The sequence below is a fragment of the Octodon degus genome, unplaced genomic scaffold, assembly GCF_000260255.1.
Source record: "Octodon degus isolate 3935 unplaced genomic scaffold, OctDeg1.0 scaffold00021, whole genome shotgun sequence".
Lineage (NCBI taxonomy): Eukaryota > Metazoa > Chordata > Mammalia > Rodentia > Octodontidae > Octodon > Octodon degus.
This window is the reverse complement of record NW_004524597.1, coordinates 177,666-197,916: the sequence shown is the minus strand read 5'-3', so window position 1 is coordinate 197,916 and position 20,251 is coordinate 177,666. Positions and strand designations below refer to the sequence as shown.

The 20,251-nt window shown below is 52.8% G+C and overlaps 2 protein-coding genes across 5 annotated transcripts in view; one reads left to right on the top strand and one right to left on the bottom strand.

Annotated features, from left to right (window-relative positions):
* The first annotated feature begins 9,267 nt into the window (after nt 1-9,267).
* Snn (stannin) lies at nt 9,268-18,904 on the top strand. Its single transcript, XM_004627750.2, has 2 exons — nt 9,268-9,387; nt 15,891-18,904. The coding sequence occupies exon 2, from the start codon at nt 15,979-15,981 to the stop codon at nt 16,243-16,245; it is 267 nt and encodes an 88-aa protein (XP_004627807.1). The 5' UTR covers nt 9,268-9,387; nt 15,891-15,978; the 3' UTR covers nt 16,246-18,904.
* Nucleotides 17,130-20,251, bottom strand: part of Txndc11 (thioredoxin domain containing 11) — a 78,587-nt gene continuing 75,465 nt past the window's right edge. For all 4 annotated transcript variants that reach the window (XM_023711800.1, XM_023711799.1, XM_004627749.3 and 1 more), the window contains one exon: nt 17,130-19,571. In XM_023711800.1, coding sequence (XP_023567568.1) covers nt 18,950-19,571 — 622 coding nt within the window. In that variant the 3' untranslated portion in view covers nt 17,130-18,949. The remainder of the gene's footprint in view (nt 19,572-20,251) is intronic.

Here is a 20,251-nt window from a genome sequence, read left to right as displayed (position 1 = left end):
GACATGAGTATCTCGGTCAGCACTACACTTGCCAGGCAGAGTAGGTGTGTGGTAGGCAGCTGGTGCAGGCAGCATCCCCACTGCCAGCTTCTGTGGAGGGACACGTTGGCTCATCAGAAGCCCTCTGCGCAGGTGCACACCTGGGACTGTCTCTGCCCTGAGTGGGTCACATTGTCTCCACATCCCCAGCAGGACCCAGGATGCAACCACTGAAAGAGCAAATGCTTGTGATCACCCTGTGATCAGGCCCAGCCTGCGCTACTCACACTCTACTCATGTTCAAATTATTTTTTCTAAATCCTTAGCAATGTAGGGCAGTTATTCCTATTTTACATTTAAGGAAGTTGAGGCTCAGAGGTAGCACCTGAGCTTCTCAAGACGCGAAGCTGGGAAGTGGCCGAGCCATGTCCCCGGTCTTCCAGCCTGCAGCTCCAGCTGGGTTCTGGGACTCCAGGGGCCTGGCTCTTTGTGCTCAGGCTCAGCTGTGAACAGAGCCCTGAGAGGGGGGCCTAGGGAACCATTCCTGCCTGAGTCCAGAGCATCCCAGGCCTGGGGTGGCTGTGAATAATTCATGACCACTGGGTCACCTGGGATTCATCTCCTCTGGGTGGCTTCCCATGAGGTGGGGGGCTGAATGACTTTCTCCTGGAGGCTCCACCCCCACTGAGCCTCAGAGCCAAAGGGAGATGGGGGTCAAGCCCACTGCTTCCTGTTCCCCATCTTGGCTTCTGCCTCCTGCCTCCCTCAGACCAGGGAGTCTGGGTCCTGGGAGAAAGGGGGAGGGGAGGGATATGATTTTGATGTGCAGTGCCTAAGGATCAGGACTGTGCAGCCAGCCTGGGAAGGCTGGAGTCCTCTGCCACACGCTAGCTGCTAGCTGTGCATCCCTGAGGGAGGGATGCATCCCTCCTCTTGGCAACTCAGTTTCCTTCTCTGTAAATGTGGGCAATACCATCTGTTTCATGGAGTTGTCAGGGGGTCAGATGAATTAATAAATCATGTAAAGTGTATGCCACAAACCTGGTACACACTAAGTACTCAATAAATGCTTGTGTTCGCCTTCTGTGTGCCAGCAGGTTGGGCGGCACTCTGCCTACCTCACCTATGAAACCCTCATGGCAACCAAGGGGATTATCTGCCATCATTTCCCTCCAACCGAAGAAGAGACTGAGCCGCACAGAGAGGAAGGGCAGGTGGTAGAGGCAGTCTATGGAAGTACAGAATTGGAACTCAACATGCAGGAAGCAATTTCCACTACTACACCCAAGAATCTAAGCTAAATGTTCTGTCCTGCTGGCTCCACAATACATTTGTCTCCCCTATAAACACTCTAGATTATATGAGCAATCCCTACCTCTCACCATATTTAAAACATCAACTTCAGATTAAGGATTTAAGTGTCCAAATGAACCATTTAAAAATCTTTAGTAGAAAGTAAAGGTAAAGGCCCTTTCCAACTAAGTGCTGGCGATGATGACTGATGCTGGTAAAATCAGAGTTTCAGAATTCTTCACAGAAAACATAGGTGGATATACAGACATACAGACTTTGAGGTAAGTAAAACTCAGCATCAGTAATGATTAGGGAAATGCAAATCTGAAGCTGTTAACAATGAATTTATACTTCACTGGCAAAAGTGAAAACTTCAACAATACCAAGCATCAGAGAGAAGCAGCGTAGGTGCAGCTGGCAGAAGGACAAACAGAGTCACTTTGAAAAGTGATCTGCTGTGCTCTTCGGACGCTGGACATCCTGGGTCCCAGCATGCCGGGTTAAACCCCCTGAGAGACCTGCACTAACAGCTGCCTCTAAGAAGGCTTGCGCAGCATGTCCAGTGAGCAGACAGCTGGCTGCCGCCCAGATGGCCGTGCACAGGGCAAGAGATGGGTCAGTCGTGGGACATGGGCCTGGGGGATATGGCACGCGGTGACAACAGGTGAAGCGCAGCATGGATCACTCCAAATCCTAGGCATTCACACTGAGCTACAACCTCAGCCCTTTTAAATTTTTAAATTTTGAGACAGGGTCTTATTAAGTTGCTAAATTGGCTTGTAAGAGATGGCTAATAAGCTTAGTGTGAAGAAACTACAAATATACTTTTTTAGGAGCTAGGTATAATAAAACTGCACAAAAATAGCAAAGCAGGGAGTGAGGAAGATGGCACTTCAGGTGACAGGGGCCCCATGCAGGGAGGGACTAGTGGGTCCTCCAGTCTGGGTGTTGGCTGTGACTGATGGGTTCCAGGACACAAACTGAAATAATTATGGGGCTCAGGGTGAGCTGAGGGTGGAGCACCTGCTTAGATGCACAGGCTCCTGGGTTGCATTCCCAGCACTCCAAAACAAAACAGAACAGAAAAGAACATTTCGAAACTCAAGTTAGTAGGCACAATGTTAATAAAGGTCACGCAAAGGTCAGAGTAGAGAATACACCATGATATGGATTGCAGTCTACCCACAATCTGATATCTGATGATCATAAAAAATTACCTTGGGCTGGGGATTTCTCTCAGTGGTGCAGCGTCTGCCTGGCAAGCATGAGGGCTTGAATTTGATTTCTAGTACCCCGCCAGCCCCAAATTACCTTAAAAAAATAAAATCAAGAGGTACCCTTCCCAGTGCCACCTCATTGTCTGCTTCCAGCTAGGACCAGGCTGCACCAGGGGCACCCACTGTTCTCCTCTGTGAGGCCTGCCCCGCTCTGCAGCTCACACTCATCAGACATACCGTGTGTTGTGCTGGTCTCTGCATCAGCATCTGTCTTCACCCTGAGAAGATAAACTGAGGGCTGAGTGCCACCTGCCTGGCTCACAGCTGGCTCCCCAACACCTAGCACAGTGCCTGCATATAGCAGGTGCTCAAAAAAGTGGGTGCAGAGAATGCTGGATGAGTCACAGATTCCTCCTTTGCCTCCTGCCCCGGGGATGAGGGTACTATATAGGAGAACAGTGGGCAGGGAGCCCCGGGGTGAGGTCTGCCCTCAGCACCCAACCCCACAGATCCCAGGATTGAAGGCCAGAGCCACCCAGGCCCTATCACCCATGACAATCCAGATGGATGTTTCCAGTAGACACACACCTCTGTAGCTGCTTCCTTCATATTTTAAATTAACTTACTTATTTTTCCCCTACAGAAACTGATTTTAAAAGTAATGGGTATGACACTATCACAAATGGAAAAGTAGCATCTGGGCCATAAATAGAAGAGAATTGAAAGCCAGGGATAGGGCCCATGCTCATAATCCCAGCTACCATGGATAGGTGGCCTGAGGCAGGAGGACTGCCAGTCTGAGGCCAGTCTGGGCAGGGGTGGAGCACTTGCTTACATGTACCAGGTCCTGGGTTCCATTCCCAGCACAACAGAACAAAACACCTTAAAACTCAAGCAACTATGAAAAATATTAATAAGGATGGTGTGTTAGTTGATACATTGTGTCAACTTGGCTGAATCAACTCCAGCAGTTCTCAGCATGGGGGCCTAGCGCTGCAGGTGGGCAGGGTCCAGGAATTGAGAAAGGCCTACTGCCGCCTTGCCCTGCTTCTGTGGAGAAGTCTCAGTCTTCGGAGGAGCTTGATCTTTGCTCTTTGCGGACGCGCCACTTTGGAGGAGCTCCGATCTTGGATCTTCACTGTGGAGCGCTGGTCTTCGCAGTCAAGGAAGAGAGAGGCTTGATGGACGCCGCGCTGCTGCAGCTGCTGCTCCTCTTCTGCTCTTCATTGTTTTCTGCCACATGAACTGCTGTTGTTTGCCTTGGAGCCAGCAGAATATGGACTGAACCCTCCAGTAGCTGTGAGCTAAATAAACCATTCCTTCCATCATTTTGAGTGTCGGGTATTTGTCCCAGCAATGAGTAAAAAGTAACTAAGACAGAATTTGGTACCGGGAGTGGGGTCGTTGCTGTGGCTATACCTGACAATGTGGATTACAAGCTTTTGGGACTGTCTTATGGGAAGAGATAGGAAAGGTTCGGAGATGTCGTTTACAAGTGAAGCACTGGAACAGCTTTGGCTGTTCTGTATGGGAGATTCTGGTCAGAGCTGAGAAGACCAGAAGGTTGTTAGAAAGCCAGCCTGTAAAGACCAGGCTGGGGAGGTTTCTGCTGGGAAGAAGGACAGCATTGGTTGTTGGACTGTGGATGATTTGTGTTATGGACTGGCAGAAAACTTGCCTGCATTTTGCTCCTGTCCAGAGACTTTGCCTGAGACTGAAATTAAGCACCGTGGACTAGTTAATCTTGAAAAAGAAATTTCAAGGCAGCCAAATATTGGGGCAGTGGCCTGGTTGTTACTGGGGCTTTTAGCCAGATTTATTTTGAGAATCAAGAGCAAAGAGCCCAAAAGGATGATTTTAAATGTTGTGAGTTTGGCCAGAAAGAAAGCTCCAGGAAAGCTGTGGACTGTGAAGACAGAGCTGAGAGGATCTCCATTGCTGAGAAGGAACAGGAGAGTAGAAGAGACGTCCTGAGGGCATCACAGGAGGTGGCAGGTTCTTGCCCTTTGCAGCCTCAGAATGGCAAGGGTGAGGGACTTTGCTTTGAGGAAAAAGCCGCAGAGCCCCATGTTCCAGAATGGAGGCAGCGGCCACACCAGGTTCCAGAATCGAGGCGGCAGCCACACCAGATTACAGAATGGTGCCAACATAGAGAATTTGTTTCTTGGAATCAGAGTCAGATTGCTCAGCAATCCAGGCACTCAGCTCCTACAGTCAAGAGAGAATGAAGCTTGCTTACTGCTCCAGCTGGCAGCAGCCCTTGGCATTATCCACGTGGCTTTGGTTGTAGGCACATGCAGAATGCAGGCGTTCTGAGGTTCAGAAGGCTTCTACCCAGATTTCAGAAGAAGGCCTGGGAGGCCAGGCAGTGTGCCCCTGAGAGGGCAGTGTGTGAAGCTGTGAATGAGAAGCCTATTCAGTGGAAACCTCAGAAGTTTGAAAAAGCCAGGAATGTGGATGGTCTAAGAAAAGCTGCAAAAAGGGAGAAAAGCAGGCCTGAGAGAAAAGCCATAGGAGCTACCCACAGAAGTGTCATAGGGGTGGAGCCAGGTAAGGCTTTTGGAGCTCACAGCTCATTACAGGGTGCTTTGGATGGTCCACAGGGAACTACAGGACTTAATGTTTGCCTTTCTGGACTTTGGACTTGTTTTGGTCCCATTTTTTTTGTGTCCTGCTGTGTATCCCTTTTGGAATGGCTATGCTTATCTTGTGCCTGTGAATGTTAGAAGTGTTTAGTTTTTCATTTGTAGAGGGGCTCACAGCTAAGAGTTTGCCTTAGATCTTGGAAGCTTGGGACTTGGACTTTTCAGTGTTGCTGAAACAGGTAGGACTTTGGCAACTCTTAGAGATGGACTAAAATGTCTTTTGCATAAACAGTTGTGCATGAGTCTTTGGAGGGCCAGGGGTAACATGTCATGGTTCTAATACAGTGTTCAATTTGTAAAATGTTTAAGCATGTCTGTGTACCTGGAAATTGGCTTAAAAAAGTTTATGTCTAGTTGCCAAGTTGACAAGGGGTGGATTGTATTAGTTGATACATTGTGTCAACTTGGATGATTCAGCTCTGGCAGTTCTCAGCATGGGGGCCTAGCCCTGCAGGTGGGCAGGGTCCAGGAATTGAGAAAGGCTTCCTGCCGCCCTGCTGGACTTCCTGCCTCCTGTGGAGAAGTCTCAGTCTTCGGAGGAGCTTGATCTTTGCTCTTTGCCATGATGCGCTACTTTGGAGGAGCTCCGATCTTGGATCTTGGATCTTCGTGGAGCGCTGGTCTCCACAGTCAGCACAGAAGAGAGAGGCTTGATGGACACCGCGCCGCTGCAGCTGCTGCTCCTCCTCTGCTCTTCTTTGTTTTCTGCCGCATGAACTGCTGTTGTTTGCCTTGGAGCCAGTGGAATATGGACTGAACCCTCCAGTAACTGTGAGCTAAATAAACCTTTCCTTCCATCATTTTGAGTGTCGGGTATTTGTCCCAGCAATGAGTAAAAATTAACTAAGACAGATGGTCATACAAAGGCCAGAGAAGAGAGAACACCATGGTGAGACACTGCCCCCCTAATTTAAAAGACCAGTGAAGTAGTTCAGTGGTAGAGTGCTTGCCTAGTATGCCCCAGACTCAGCTCTATCTCCAGCACTTCCTCCCCCTAGGAATTTCAACATAAAAATCAATACCTTTAGCTTATAAGTGTTGGCTGCCCAAGATTCGGCCCAAGGCTACTTTCCTTCCTATGTATAAGGTGCTGAGCCCACCTCCAGGAGATGGTAAACCCACATTAGCAGTGATTCTTTCTTTGAAAGAAAATTGCTGCACTTCTCAGAGCAAGGAGACACCCTCTGTGTCCCACCTAGCCTCACCCTGCAGAATTAACCAGCAGGTCCCCTCTCACCTTCAGGAAAGTCCCAGTGCACAAGGCAGTTTTCACTTTGTTTGGAGGCCTGGGACTGTGTGGGGATGCCCCAGGCAAAGACACATTCCTAGCCTGGTGGCCTTTGGCTCAGCGGTGCAGGCCACTTCCCCTGAGCTGGGCAGAGGTCTCTCCACCCTCAGGCCCAGCAAGGTCCTGTTTTGTCCCATCCCTCCTACACTCTGGGAAAGTGGGCATCGGGCCAGGTTGACCCAGGACTAGCCCCAGGGAGCTGGGTGAGCTCACCCTCACCCTCAATTATTTTGTTGGCTAATGAACATCTGACTCAAGGACCCCTGGGACGCTTGGCCAGATGTCACTGTGGAGGGAGGTGGCAGGGGCCCGGAGAGAGGAAATGGGTTTGGGGGAGGGGAACTCTACTTCCTGTCTCTTTGTTGAGGAGAGAAAGCTGGGGCTCCGGCAGGCATTAGGGTCATGGCTAAACACACAGCTCTGCAGCTGACTTTGAAGGCTCAGCCGCAAACGTGGTGCCCACTGCCTTTGTGGCCTTTAGCAGGTGCAGCCCCTTACTGTTTACTATGGTCACCAAACCAACACCTCCAAACCACCAGCACCCCCAGGGAGGCGTGAGAAATGTGGAGGCCCAGGCCAGACCTAGAGTCATTCTGTATTTTGACACACTCGCCCCTGGGCAACTTGAGTGAGTGCCTCATCTTCAGACAGGGCATTTAAATGAGCTCCTACACCTGTACTGATTAGAGAAGCTGCCAGTAAGTGCCGGAGGGGTGTCTGCCAGTTATCTTTACTGCCATTTACTATTACTGAAGCATTGTTTTTGTTTTTTGGAGAGAGGGTCTCACTATACAGTTCATGCGGTGATTTTTCTGCTTCTGCCTGCAGAGTGCTGAGATTACTGGTGTGCACCACCACACCCGGCTAGTGAAGCATTCTGGGTCAGGTGATGGCTGGGCCAGGTGGGTTATTGCCAGTTCCCCCACCTCTCAGTATCCCCAGAGATGGGGAGGTTGAGGCTCAGAGGGATGCAACAATTTCCCCAAGATCCAAATGAGAAAGCTTGGACCCGCCAATCCTATTACCGAGGTGGACAGTGGGCGGAAAGCACTGCTTATTCTGTGCCCCGCACTGCAAGCAACCTGAGTGGCAACCTTGTGGGCAACTCCATTTTTCAGAAGTTTGAAATGAGACACAGAGGTGTCAGGCTCCTTTTCCATATCCAGCCAACAGGAAAGGCAGGGTTTGAACCTGGGCAGTGTGATTCTCATTTCTATGCCATCCTGTGCACCTTTACCATTTCCCTCAGAATCTTCTCCAACAGGGCTTGGTCTCCCAGGCATCCCACGACCAGCCCCAGCTCTGCATCTCCTCACCACTAATAAGGTTTTGGCCAGCCTGAGGCTGGGACCACAGAAGCCTCTGGATCTGTCTGTGGGAAGAACCTGTTTCCTTCCACTCTGCACTCAGTGTGACACAGGTGGGAACAGCTTTGAGGACAGTGCAGTTTGGAGATTCCTGGCTCTGGCCTCTGAGCAGCTCTCCTGAAGCTGGGTTTCCCTCTGCCTCTCTGTGCCCCATACATGCTCAAAACCTTTGCTCACTTTTGGGCCTGACCTTCCTGGCTAGGACACAGCTAAGCCACTTGGAGATCTGCAGTCAGATCATTCCCTCTCCATGCATTTATTGAGCACTGACTGTGTGCCAGGCACTGTTCTGTAGATACTGCAGTGTATAGGAGCACTTAGTCCTGCGGAGACACATAGTACTAAAATTGATCACACACCCAGGAAAATGCACAGTATTGCCAGAGGACAGGAGATCAGTGAGAGCTCTCCTGAGCAAGGAACAAGAAAACAGCGCAGTGAGCCAGCTGGGCTGGGAAAGACAACTCTGACCCAGGTGGACTTGGCTCCACGTACCCTGTATCTCCAAGGACCCTGTGCCCCAGACACCTCCTCAGCCCTCTTTCTACTCTTTCTAGCCCAGCTGATACCAGGAGCATGTCCCTTGGTGGTCTGTCTTTCCGGGCAGGGGAAATGCACTAACTCAAACTGTGCTCTCATGCAGTCAGGCCTGGCCTCAAATTCTGCTTCATCCACCCACCAGTTCATACTTCAGCTCTTCAAGAGCCCAAGGTTCCTCATTTGTAAAACAAGACAATTTTTTTGGAGTTGTTTTGATAAAATGTGTTGAGCGGCTAGTGCAGGGCATGGCACTTGGTAGGGGCCAAGCCAAGGGGTTTGTATGTTAAAAAATGACAGTGATTATGAGTCATTCAGAGACTGCAAATACCCTGAGGCCGCAGCCCAAAGCGCAATGACAGGTCTCAGGGAGGGACCTTGTTGGACCGGTTCGTGGCTGTTTCAGCAGCGACTGGCACTGCAGGCGCAAGGTCTGTGCTCCCTAGGTAAGGAAGGGATGGATGGACACGGACGAATGCACCAGTGAACGAATGAATGAAGCTCTTTTCCCAGACAACGTCATTCAACTCCAGTGGTCGTGCCTTTCACCAACCGTAGTCCCGGGGTACGGGGCTTGCAACACTCTTACCTGCTGTGAGCCTCAGTTTCCCCTGGCCATCGAGCGAATACAGGGCGGCCTGCCGTGGTACAGTGAGCCCTGTGGATCTAGGCAGCCTGTGGGGGTACCCACAGGCGCCCAATCGGCGCGCTCCGGGGCTGAACCCGCCCCCACCTCTCGCTCTGCCAGCTGCGCTCAGCCCCCGCCCCTCCCCGCCCCGCCCTACCAGAGTCCCAGGGCCCCTAGGCCGCGGGCCCCCAATCCCCTAGCGCACGTGACTCCGCCCCTGCTCACACCGCCCCGCCGACCCAGCGCGAGCGCCCATTGGTGCTAGACAGGCCCCGCCCCTATAGGGGGCGGACCCAGAGGCGCCCCGCCCGCCGCAGAGCTGGGCTTCTGCGTCCCGACGGTGAGCTGCGGCCGGACCCGGCAGGCAGGCGGGCGGAACCGGGCCGGTGGTTTTGCTGCGGGGCAGTCGTGCTGGGCTTCGGGCCGCGCCATGGTGAGCGGGGCTGGGCGGTCTGGCTCTTGGTCGTTCAGGGCTCGCGGGAAGGGCAGGGGCGGCCCCAGACGGGGCGGAGGCGCGCGAGGCGGCGGTGCCCTGGGCCGGGGTCCCGGCGGCGGGGGAGGTGAGGCGGGCGGGTACGCGGCTTCGGAAGGGTCCATTCCGGGAGCCGCGCCCGCCTTGGGGGCTCTTTGTCCGCTGTGCTGCGGCGAGATCCGGACAAAGGAGGAGGTGGGGGGCGGAGGCTGCTTTGCGGGGAGCGGGCGCACCGCCACCCTCCCGTTGCGAGTCCCCCGCCATGGCTCGCAGTTTCGGGTCCTGTCCGGGTAGGTGGGCACCCCGGGGCACTTCAAAATTTTTTACAAAATGTAGGGGAGGGACGGGGCTCTTTGTGGCCCGCAGCGTGATCTGAGGGTCTTGGGGTTGGGGGTCCAGGCCCATTTCCTGGGCGGAGAAACTGAGAGGTGCAGTGTTTGGTGCTGGTTCCAGTCGGCAGTGACTGCGCGGCGTGGGCAGGACTGGGTCTCGTGCTCCCCGTCCCCTCCCCCAACCTCAGTCGGGCCGACTTGAGTTGCTGCTCCAGCTGTCGCTTCCTCTCCAGTTGTCGCCCCCTACCCGAGCCTCAGCTTCCCCAGAGCCTCGCCTTACTTCTCCATGGAGTGGGGGAGACGCGGCGGCGTTGCCTGTCGGATTAAATGGGAGGGTGCGTGGAGCGAGCCTGGCACAGTGCCTGCTCACCGCCCGCGCTCCGCAAGCGGGAGCTGCCAGGACGCTTGTCATTCCCGAGTCCCCAAGCATCGCATGAGTCCCGGCTCAGGTCATTGAGCTTGTCCCCCTTGGGGGCCAGGCCAAGGGGAGAAGAGGTGGGGAGGTGGGGGTCGGGAATATGGCATTTGAAAGGTTTGAAATCCAGAACTTGGGATCCAGGCTGCCTAGGTTTGCATTTGAATTTTTGCACATGTACTTTTTAGCAGTTGTGACCTTGGGCAATTGACTAAACTTCTCTGAGCCACAGATCTGTATCTGCCAAATGGGAAGAGTTATAACAACTCCAGGGTTGCTGGGAGGCAGAAATTTCGGAGGTGTCTATGTGAGTCGCTCAGTGATGTATCTGGCACGCAGCAGGGAGCACCAACTTTTGTAGTATCTGCTGTTACTAAAGTTGTTTGCTAAAAGTTTTGACCCCGGAGCTGCCCGTGAGAATGGTCAGCCCAAGTCACCGTGTAAGGGCAGAAGCCTTAGGCTGGGGCTGCCAGAGACCTCGACTGACCTTGGGGCAGTCCCCAGCTCTTTGGGCCCCAGTTCCCTCTTCTGTCTGGGGAATCTGGGGGCTTCTGGAGGGAGTTTCTTTTCTGGGGAGGAGGATAGGGGTAGCACCAGTTCACTGTTGAGCTGGGTGCAGACCCGCCGGCATCCCTGCTGTGCTTGGTCCAGGCTTATGGAGCACAGGGACTTGGAGTGGTGCATCTTTGCAACCCCAGTGCCTGCCAGGACCCGGGCATGGCACGGATATTTCTGTCCTCATTCTGACTGTTAAGCAGTGCCTGCTTTTCCTACAGTCCTGTTTACTTATTCACAACCCAGGGCAGGCAATGATGCTGGGTTGTGAACCAAGGACCCCTGAAGAGGCAGCGCCTGGTTGGATGGTACCCTTGTTTAGTGCCACCCACTCTTTGGAGTGGGTGCCTGGCTCAGCCCTGTGGGCAGTGCTGGAAGACCCTGAGGGTTGACTACCCCCTGTAAGCAGGGCAAGCCCCTTGTTGAGGAGCCCTGGGAGGAGGTGGGGCTGGCACGCAGGCTCCCAGTTTTGCCAGGCAACATTAATGATGTACCCAGGTGAGTGAGGAGGCAGGCAGCATGTCCCTCTGAAGGGGCCAGGAGGTGAGGTGGCGGGGGGCATCCCCACTCTGCATGGGAAGAGCCCACAGCAGTTAGGGCAAGGTGATGGAAGAAGGAGGAGAAAAGGGAGGGAATTGTGTGGGTGAAGGTTTATTGTAGGATCCCATCAAGAGGAAGGGCCACTTAGGTCCCCTCCTTAGAGGAAGGCCTAGAGGAGAGACATGGCCTGAGAGGAAGGGAGGCTGGGAAACCGTAGGAGACCCCTTCTCTGACTGAGTTTTTGAACACACTGGTTCGAGGAGCTGGGCCTCAGCCCCTTCCTGTGTGTCCCGTGGGAAACTGGGTACAGCAGTTCCTGTAACACTGCATCCTGAGCAGCCCCAAGAGGCCCCAGAGCCCTGCTGGCCGGGGAGCCCCTGGAATTGGTTGTTGCTGTTCTTCTGCCAGGGGAAACGGGTGTCCTGGGCTCCTGCTGACACGCTTTAAGGGTGTTAGGGGGTTGGAGCTCTGCAGACTGGAGAGCCTGAGCTTTTCCTGCAGGGAGAGAGGTCAGAGGCTTCTTGGAGCAGGAGGGTATGGCCCAGTTGGAGCTGCCCCTAGGGCAGGACATCTGAGCTTCAAGTGCCAGATTTGTCCTGCATTTTAAGTGCTGAGGGAGCCAGGGAGTGCCAGAACCCTTTGCCCCTAACTGGGACCCAGTCCTGTGCTGGCTAAGCTGGCCACTGAATTTCTTGGCCTCAGCCTCCCAGTTCCCCCCAGCACATGGGGGCAGCTGCCCTGCATGGGCTCATCCTGCTGGAGGCCACTGGCACACTTGTGCCCAGTGCTCCAGCTGCAACCTGTCCTTCCTTGAAGACTGAGGGGTGGCCACAGGGCCTGTGCTCCAGGTCCTGGAGTGGCCTGGCATTAGGGCCTTGGCTCATAGCTGGGGTCCCGATAAGAGCAGCCCTGGGCTTGGAACTCTTGGCTGCTTTTTTTGAGCACTTGCTGTGTGCTGATGACAGGGCAGGGGACATAGCTATAGGCAGGGTGCATGATGCCTCCTCTTACACACAGAGTTCGGCGGGTGGGGGGAGACAGCAGCCAGGGAAACACACCCCTGACTGGAGAGAATTTCTGGCAGCACCAAGCTCTAGGAAATAAAGGGAAGTAGGGCAGAGTGGTGTTGAGTGTAGGAAGAAGGAGCATCGGAGTCGGGGTTTGGAGGAACCTTCAGGGGTATCTTCTGAGGACATTTCCAGTTACAGGAAGGAACCAACCATGAGTGAGACAGGAAGAACTCTGGGGCTACGGGACTGGGGGCAGAGTGGGGTCCACAGGGAGGGTAGGAAGCAGCCTGTGCAGGCAAGGAATCTGGATTGTCTTTGGAGACGAGGGAGGGTCTAAGTGGAAAATGATGTGATAACATTTTTTAGATGGGTTCTCAGGAAGTACTTGATTAGGTAAAGCAGGAATAAACAGCACACTCCAGCGAGACCGGGGGACCACAGGTCAGGCGTGACTGGCTTGGACACCAGGCTCTGTGCTCCGGAGTAACAGGCCCACTATGTGGCACTACCCACCTCCATGCCTGGGGCAAGGGAGCAGGCAGGGGTTTGAGGTCACTCCTCCTCTCAGAAGGTCCCTGTGAGCTGGGCTACTTGTATCTGTTTCCTTGTTCATTCCAGGATAGCTGATTTCCCCCTGGACTTGTGGGTGCCTCTTGATGCTACCCCCAGTTGGCTTTGACCTGTGGGTTGTCCCCCTTAGGTCCCGGCACCATTGTCGGATTCATTTCCTGCCCGTGAGTTACCGCCAGCCTCCATACATATGCTTACCTTCTGAATTGGTACTGACTTGCCTTCCTGTCCACAAGAGTGGGAGTGGGAGTGGGAGGTGGAGGCAAGGCAGGTGGAGGCAGGCTCATCAGCACTGCAGGAGGCTGCCCAAGCCAGGGATGCCCTGTCCAGTCTGGAGGCCTGAGAGGACAGGCTGGGTGGGTCACGTGGGGAGCAAGCACCAAGACGGTGGTTGCACCCAGTCTTGCAGAGTGAGCCCAGAGCCCTGGGGGAGGGAGGCCTGGCTGTCTTCCTGGTGAGGTAGGCTTCCTTACAGAGCTGGAATAACGAAGTCAGAATCGCTTCACCTTCACACTGCTAACATCTGGGGCCAGGTGCTGTGGTGCTGTGGTGGTGTGAGGACCATCCTGTGCCTGGTAGGATGTTCAGTAGGCCCCTGGCCTCTTCACACTAGATACCAGTAGTAGCACCTCCCTGTCCTTTTGGTAACAACTAAACATGGCTTTGGGCGTGGTCAGATGTCCCCAGGATGGGAGCACAGTTACCCCCAGTGGAGGATCACTGAAAACGGTAAGGGAGCATATCATCCAGGTAGAGGGAGCTTCTCAAGGGTAGCCGGGGTAGGGGTGTGTGGAGGTGGTGTGGCTGAGATGTAGCGTGTCATCCTTAGGTCACTGTGAGGACTTGGGTGTGTCCTGTGACCTTGGATTGAAAGAGCCACTGGCTGCCATGGGTCTGTACAGGTAGAGCCTATTCAGAGGGAGGGCAGCATCTTGGATCCTGGAGGCTGCAGACTACAAGGATGTCACCTCCTCCTGTCCAGGTGACAGTTCTGCAGAGGTGAGCTCAGGTGGCAGTGAGGTAGTCCCCGCTCACAGCCTGGTCCCTGGATACACTGGGGTATTGACTTAGCTGCCCTTGACCTTCAGGCAGGCCTGCCCCTGGAGAGCTTCCCCAGTTGGGTAAGTCATTTCTAATTAAGGCTGTTGTTGCTCAAGGACATGGCAGGTTTAGTCCTGCTTGGAGGATAAAACCTCCAATGCTGTGTACCTGTGTTGACGTCACTCTTCTGGGGGGAAAAAAAAGGCATTTAGCCAGGTGCAGTAGCCTATGCATGTAGTCCTTGCTCAAGAGTCTGAGGCAGGAAGATCACACATTTGAGGCCACCCTGGGCAACTCAGTGAAACCTTGTCAATATAAATAAAAAGACTGGGAATATGGCTTACTGGTAGACCACTTGTGTAGCATGTTCAGGGTCCTGAATTCCATCCTCAGTATTGAAGAAGAGAAAAAGAAAAGGAAAAGCAAAACCGAATTCAGACATCCAGTTCTCAGTGCAGATTGCCAGCCCTGTGTGCAGTGCACCTGAGGTCTGTCCTGCACCCTCCTGGCTGCGGAGGTGTGAGTTACTGTGACGTGCTCCCCTCACGCGGTGGCAGCAGGAGGCGGGAGGCAGTGCAGCTTCTTGGCAGGGGCACAGTCTGTTAGCTTCAGCACTCGGGGTGGCAACAGCAGCAAAGCCCTCCTCTTTGGGTCTGTCACAGGCTAGGCCTTAGGTGTCACCTAGCGTAAACCCCAGAAGGCAGAGAGCGACTGGAGCCTGGGTTTTGTGGAGCCCACACATGTTACACAGACAGCCTCTCCTTTGCCACTCAGAAGTCCTTGCTGCAGAGGGAGGCTGGGGCTTGGTGGAAGAGGGAGTTCTTTCTCTCAGGTCACATGGCTAGGAGGTGGGACCTCGCCTCCCTCTATTGCCTGAGTCTGAGCCTGACCTGACCCAGAATGCTCCCCCTGCCAGCCCCCACTCCACACACACTGGCTGCCCTCTCTCCTACCCTCAGTCTCAGCAGCTGCTATTCCCCTGCTGGGAATGCTCTTTCTCACCAGTGTGGCCTTCCTGCAACGCACCTGCACTCTGAGGTTAGTGCCACAACACTTAGTCCCTGGTAGTCATATGGCACCTGCCTTTGTAGTGAGGGTGGAGTATTGACCTGTGTAGGAAGTCTGGCTTCTGCACCATACGCTGATCTGTGTGCAGAGAGGAGCGGACTGTCATACTTACCGTCTTCCCTGACACTCTTCCCAGCATCTGGAGGTTCTAGGGCCCTCTTCCACTTCAGTGTCTAGCTTCAGTGTGTCTGAGTACCAGGACCTTCCCAGGCCAGCCGCAGGCGCTGTGGTAGAAGCTCTCGTCTTCTGCGCCCTCTCACAGAGGGGTCCCAGAAGGACTGGGAAGGACTGCCCCCAACAGGGACAGATGCCATTTACGTGTTTGAGGCCCTCCTCTTTAGCCTCCAGGAAGCCACTGGCTTCTCTCAGTCCCCAAGTGGTTCTTGGACATTCAGTGGTGCTGGCTTCCAGAATGTACACCTTAAGCCCAAGATCCAGTGGAGTGCAGCCCTTTTAGGACCTCTGCCACAGTTGTAGTGTGTCCCATCTTCCCTTCCCATTTTTCAGACTGGTGGTTAAGTGATGTGTTTTGGCTCTCTGCGGTTAAACAACTAGGTATGAGAGGCGTTGGTGGAAGCAGGCTGGGGTAAGCATCTGTGAAGAGAGTGAAAGCCAGTTTTATGGTTTTCACTAGTATGTGGGCAGGATGATCAGGCTAAAGAATTCTTAAAAATAGACCCATGGAGCCATAATCCTAAAGGAGGCTCAGGTAAGATTATGAGTTTGAGTCCTGCCTCGGCAACTTAACCAGACCCTATCTCAAAAAATAAAAAGGGTTGAGAATGTAGTTCATTTGTAGTTCACTCTGGGTTTTGTTTCCAGTACTACAGAATAAATTTAAAAAACCCAAAGATACAGACATGCCAACTGGAGCTTGTGAGTGGTCTTGTCCCATGAAGTCGCTGGTGTAGCCTCACTTGCTTTGTCTTTTAGGACTCGTGTGTCCAGCCGGAGTTCCAGCCTCACTGAGCCAGCCACCCTTGAGAGCTTCCTGCCAAGGAAGTGCCCCCAAGCATTGACCATGTCTATTATGGACCACAGCCCGACCACTGGTGTGGTCACGGTCATTGTCATCCTCATTGCCATTGCTGCGCTGGGGGCCTTGATCCTGGGCTGCTGGTGCTACCTGCGATTGCAGCGCATCAGCCAGTCCGAGGATGAGGAGAGCATCGTGGGGGATGGCGAGACCAAGGAGCCCTTTCTGCTGGTGCAGTATTCAGCCAAGGGACCGTGTGTGGAGAGGAAGGCCAAGCTGATGACGCCCAATGGCCCAGAAGTGCACGGCTGATCTGGGCTATGAGGCTCCTGGTCCTGTCTGCAGCCAGCTGAGAGGCGCCGGGAGAGCAGAACAGTCATGCTGCTGTTGGAGAGGAAGGGTTGACACTTGCTGGCTTAGCCTCAGCAGGCTTCATCATCGCATGCTCTGACTCTGGAGGCCTGGCTGTCTTGGGCTTCCCCTTGGCCTCCTGGTGGGGCTGCCCATTGCAGGCAGTGGGTAGGCCTGACCTTGCTGGGGCTTATGGCCCCGTAGAGCTTTCGTTACTTGAATGTTTAGCTGAGCCTGTTTTTGACGGAGCTACTACTGTAATGCGTGAATTAACAAACCTGTGAACTGTAAATAGGCCCCAGAAGCACGTGCTTAAGCCTTTTTGCTGATTTTTTAAAATATCACTTAGAGCACATGGGAGGAACTGGTTTGATTAGGACTGTACTCATGATGAGCTGACTCAAGACCATGGTGGGTCTTGGAGTTTAAGACCCAAGCTGCACTTGGTGGGGGCTCTGGTATCTATCTCTATATCTATCCGTGTAAAGGAAGTGAGGTATAAAGTGTTAGGTCTCATAGTTGACTAGTTGGGGTGCTTTGGTGAATTTTGCTTAGTATTGGGTCAAAGAAGAACACCACCCCTCCCTCCATTCAGGGGATGCAGATACTAAATAGCAGCGCCTGTTGATGGCGTTATTGCAAGGAAGCTACTGTACCTGCTTGGAAGCCTGTGAAGGACGCATCAGGGTATGCATCCTGAGAGCTGCCAGGCAGCTTGGTAGCAGAGCAGTTTCCTGTCCCTTTGGTCTTGTGCATGCTGAGTACACCCCCTTAGCTCAGGCTTCATAGAAGCACCAGAGCCCATTGCCTTCTGTCTGAAACCCAAATGGCCCTGGAGAGGAAACTTTTTTTTTGTATTTAATTTCTGCACTGGTGAGATGGAGGAGGTTGCTGTTGAGTGTGGCCATCCCTTTATCCCCTTTTTGAAAGTTAGCTTCCTTTCCTCTGATGACCTACCTGCTGGGTATTGGATTTCACTTTCCTGGGGGTGGGGGGTGGGGCGCTGTGTAGATGGTCACGTGGCCCCAACTCAGCTCTCAAGGCACCATGTGCAGTGGAAGGGCATTCTTTTGTGCAGTCACATTCACACAGGAGCCACCAGATGCTCCCTGCCAGTCTGTACTTAGTGCAGGGATTGGGGGAGGGGTGGGAATGAGTTCTAGTGTAGGTTCTCACAGATGAGAACTTGGTAGCTCTATCAAGCCCACACCTTGACAGCTGCATCTGAGTTGTCCTTTGTGTGTTTCACTGAGCTCCCTTAAGACTTTTAACTGCATGTGTCTTCTAAATATCCTGATTCAAACATGACATGCTTTGGCATCCTGGATAATGAGCCAGAGGCCAGCCCAGGTTTAACCTCAGGGCACTGGCCCTATATACTTGTACCAGCTGCAAACAGCATAGCCAGGGAGCACAGAGGTCAGGCCTCTTTGCCAGGCTTGAGGCATCCTCTCCAAAAAGCATGTTAACTAATCCTCTTTCCAGAACCCCTGTGGGGAGCTACAGGGAGCACTTATATTTTAGCAACATTAAATAACGACTTGGGGTGGGACAGGGGTAGCTAATGGGGCCACTGTATTGAAAGTAGTACTGAAGCACTAGAGTTGGGCTCCTGAGGACCCTTAGGAATGGGAGAAAATGCCTTTGGTCAGGGGGGGAAGAGGTGAGGACCAGTTGGACAAGCAAAGGCAGCACAGGCTAAGGTGGGCAGGGTGCATGGTGGTGCCAGCAGTGGGCCAGCCACTGTGATAGGACCTTGGAGAGGGGACAGGGGGCCCAAAGGTGCCAGCTGGTGATGTGAAGGAGGTAGTTGGAAAAGGCTGAGGCTTTTGATCATCCCCTCCCATTTCAGAATTTCCAGGCTTTCTACCTCTATTCAAGTAGCCAGCAGCATAAGCATAGGCTATTTGTTCTTGTCCATGGAGTGGCTGGGATTTGCATTTTTTGAGCCTGGCCTGTGCTCCACTGTCAGGCTTTACTTGCAGTGTTTACTGTGCCAGTGAAGTTTTGGTTTTTGAAACAATCAGATGTGGCTTTTTCATCAGTTTCACTTTTAGAGATTTTCTCACCCCAACCCCCTGGTGGCCTGCAACATCTATGGAGCTTGATTTGGGCCCATCAAAGTGTAAAAGCACAGGATGGGTGAAGCATGGTGTGGTCGTTGGAAGACGAAATGCCCAGAGAACTGGTGTACATCACAGAACAGCCCTCCCTGTTAATGTTTATCAGTAGCCCCACTTTAGGAGACCTCACCACACTCAGATGATTAGTAAGTCATGACCTCTCTTTGGATTTTTTCTTAATAGCCCCATTGTTACACCTAAGTTTTCTGAGTAGCCAGGAAATTAACCTTTCATCCTTTGTATCATGGCAGAGGCAGCAGCAGGGGAGTGGGGGAAGGAACTCTTGACATTGAGCCACTAAATTATAGACAAATTCTTCAGACCGCTCTTCAGATGGACTGTGCTACTGTTTTTGTCTCAAAGATACCAAGTTTGTGCAATAAGTAGAAGGGATGTCATCCCTGTCAATAAAAGCTGAGTAACATTGAAGTTCATTTTTTAGACCACTGAGAAAATCTTTATTTACAGTAAGTTTCAATAAAATTTGCATAAATATATTCCCAATGTACAATTTTCACCTCTGATTCCTTCATTATTTCAAGTTAGTCGGTCCTGTTCTCATTCTTCCTCTCAGATGCCAGTGGGGAGCTGGCATTGGAAGGCGGGGGAGTCCCACTGGGTAACAGGGGGGCACCTGCAGGCTCAGGGTGGTCAGGGTGTGCTTCTCTCAGTGAGGCTGGGTCCTCGGCCCCATCCTGGCCCTGCAGCTTTCTCTCCATGGTGGCCACCAGGATCTTGAGCCATGTGTTCTCGGTGAGAAGAGTCTCTGAGGCATCAGCCAGCTCTTCTAGTTCACGGGCCTTCTGGGCATACAGGGCCTGCAGCTGCTCGCTGTGCTGCCGCAGCAGGCTGTGCTGCTGCTCCAGGGCCTGCTGTTGCCTGCGCAGCTGGCGCTCATCCCTGCGGGCACTGGACAGCTGACCCTCTACTTGCACTTGAGCTCGGTGAAGGCTGCTCAACTCTGCTCGCAGTTTCTGGATCTCTCTCTCCAAGTAGGAGATGTGCCCCTGCTGTAAGGCTGCCTCACTCTGGAGACAACCTCTGGAAGGGGTGTTGGCCACATTCTGGGGGACATAGGCAGGGTCTGAGTGATGCAAGATGAATTTCAGCAGGTTTGGAAGGGTGATGGGGAGGTCTTCAGGGTATTTCACGCTTAGATCTTTTCTGGAGAGAGAGGAGTCAAATATGAGTCATGGCAACGGCACACTCCAGGTGCAACTGGGGAACAGGTCATCTACTCTCAGCAAGAAAAAAACAGTAATAACAAAGCAAAAGGACAGATACTGTGAAGAATTTGCTTGCAGAAAGTGAAGATGAGAAAAGTTAATCTGGCAAGCAGTTCCCCAGGAAGCTGTTCATTCACTTGTGCTATGATTAAGGTAGCTTTATCCTAATGTGTCTGTTCCTGAGTAACTCAAGTTTCTAAATATAGATTTTTAGGTAAACAAGCACTCCTAGGCCCAAACCTAAAGCCAGTGACCGAGGGCACTGGGAACATGCAGAAAGGGGCTTTGTGCAGGACAGTATTCCTTGGCAAGACTTACCAGGTTGAGTGCTTGGTGAAGTCTTAACACATGGAAACTCAAGTCTTATTTCCTCAGCAAGCATTTATTACATGTTCTCCAAGGCAAGAGTTTTCAAGTGGAAATGACTATATTCTCAGGACACTAGGCTTACAGCCTTGGAGGCTAACAGACTAACCAAAAGACCAGGATAAATTAGGGCTTCTGGGCTTTACAGAGTCAAGGAAGGAGAGCAATACTGGAAGGGATTCCCCCCATACCTTTGTTCAGTGTTCTTATCTAGAAAAATCTCTGCAGAACTTAATGTCTGACAGCCAAGTT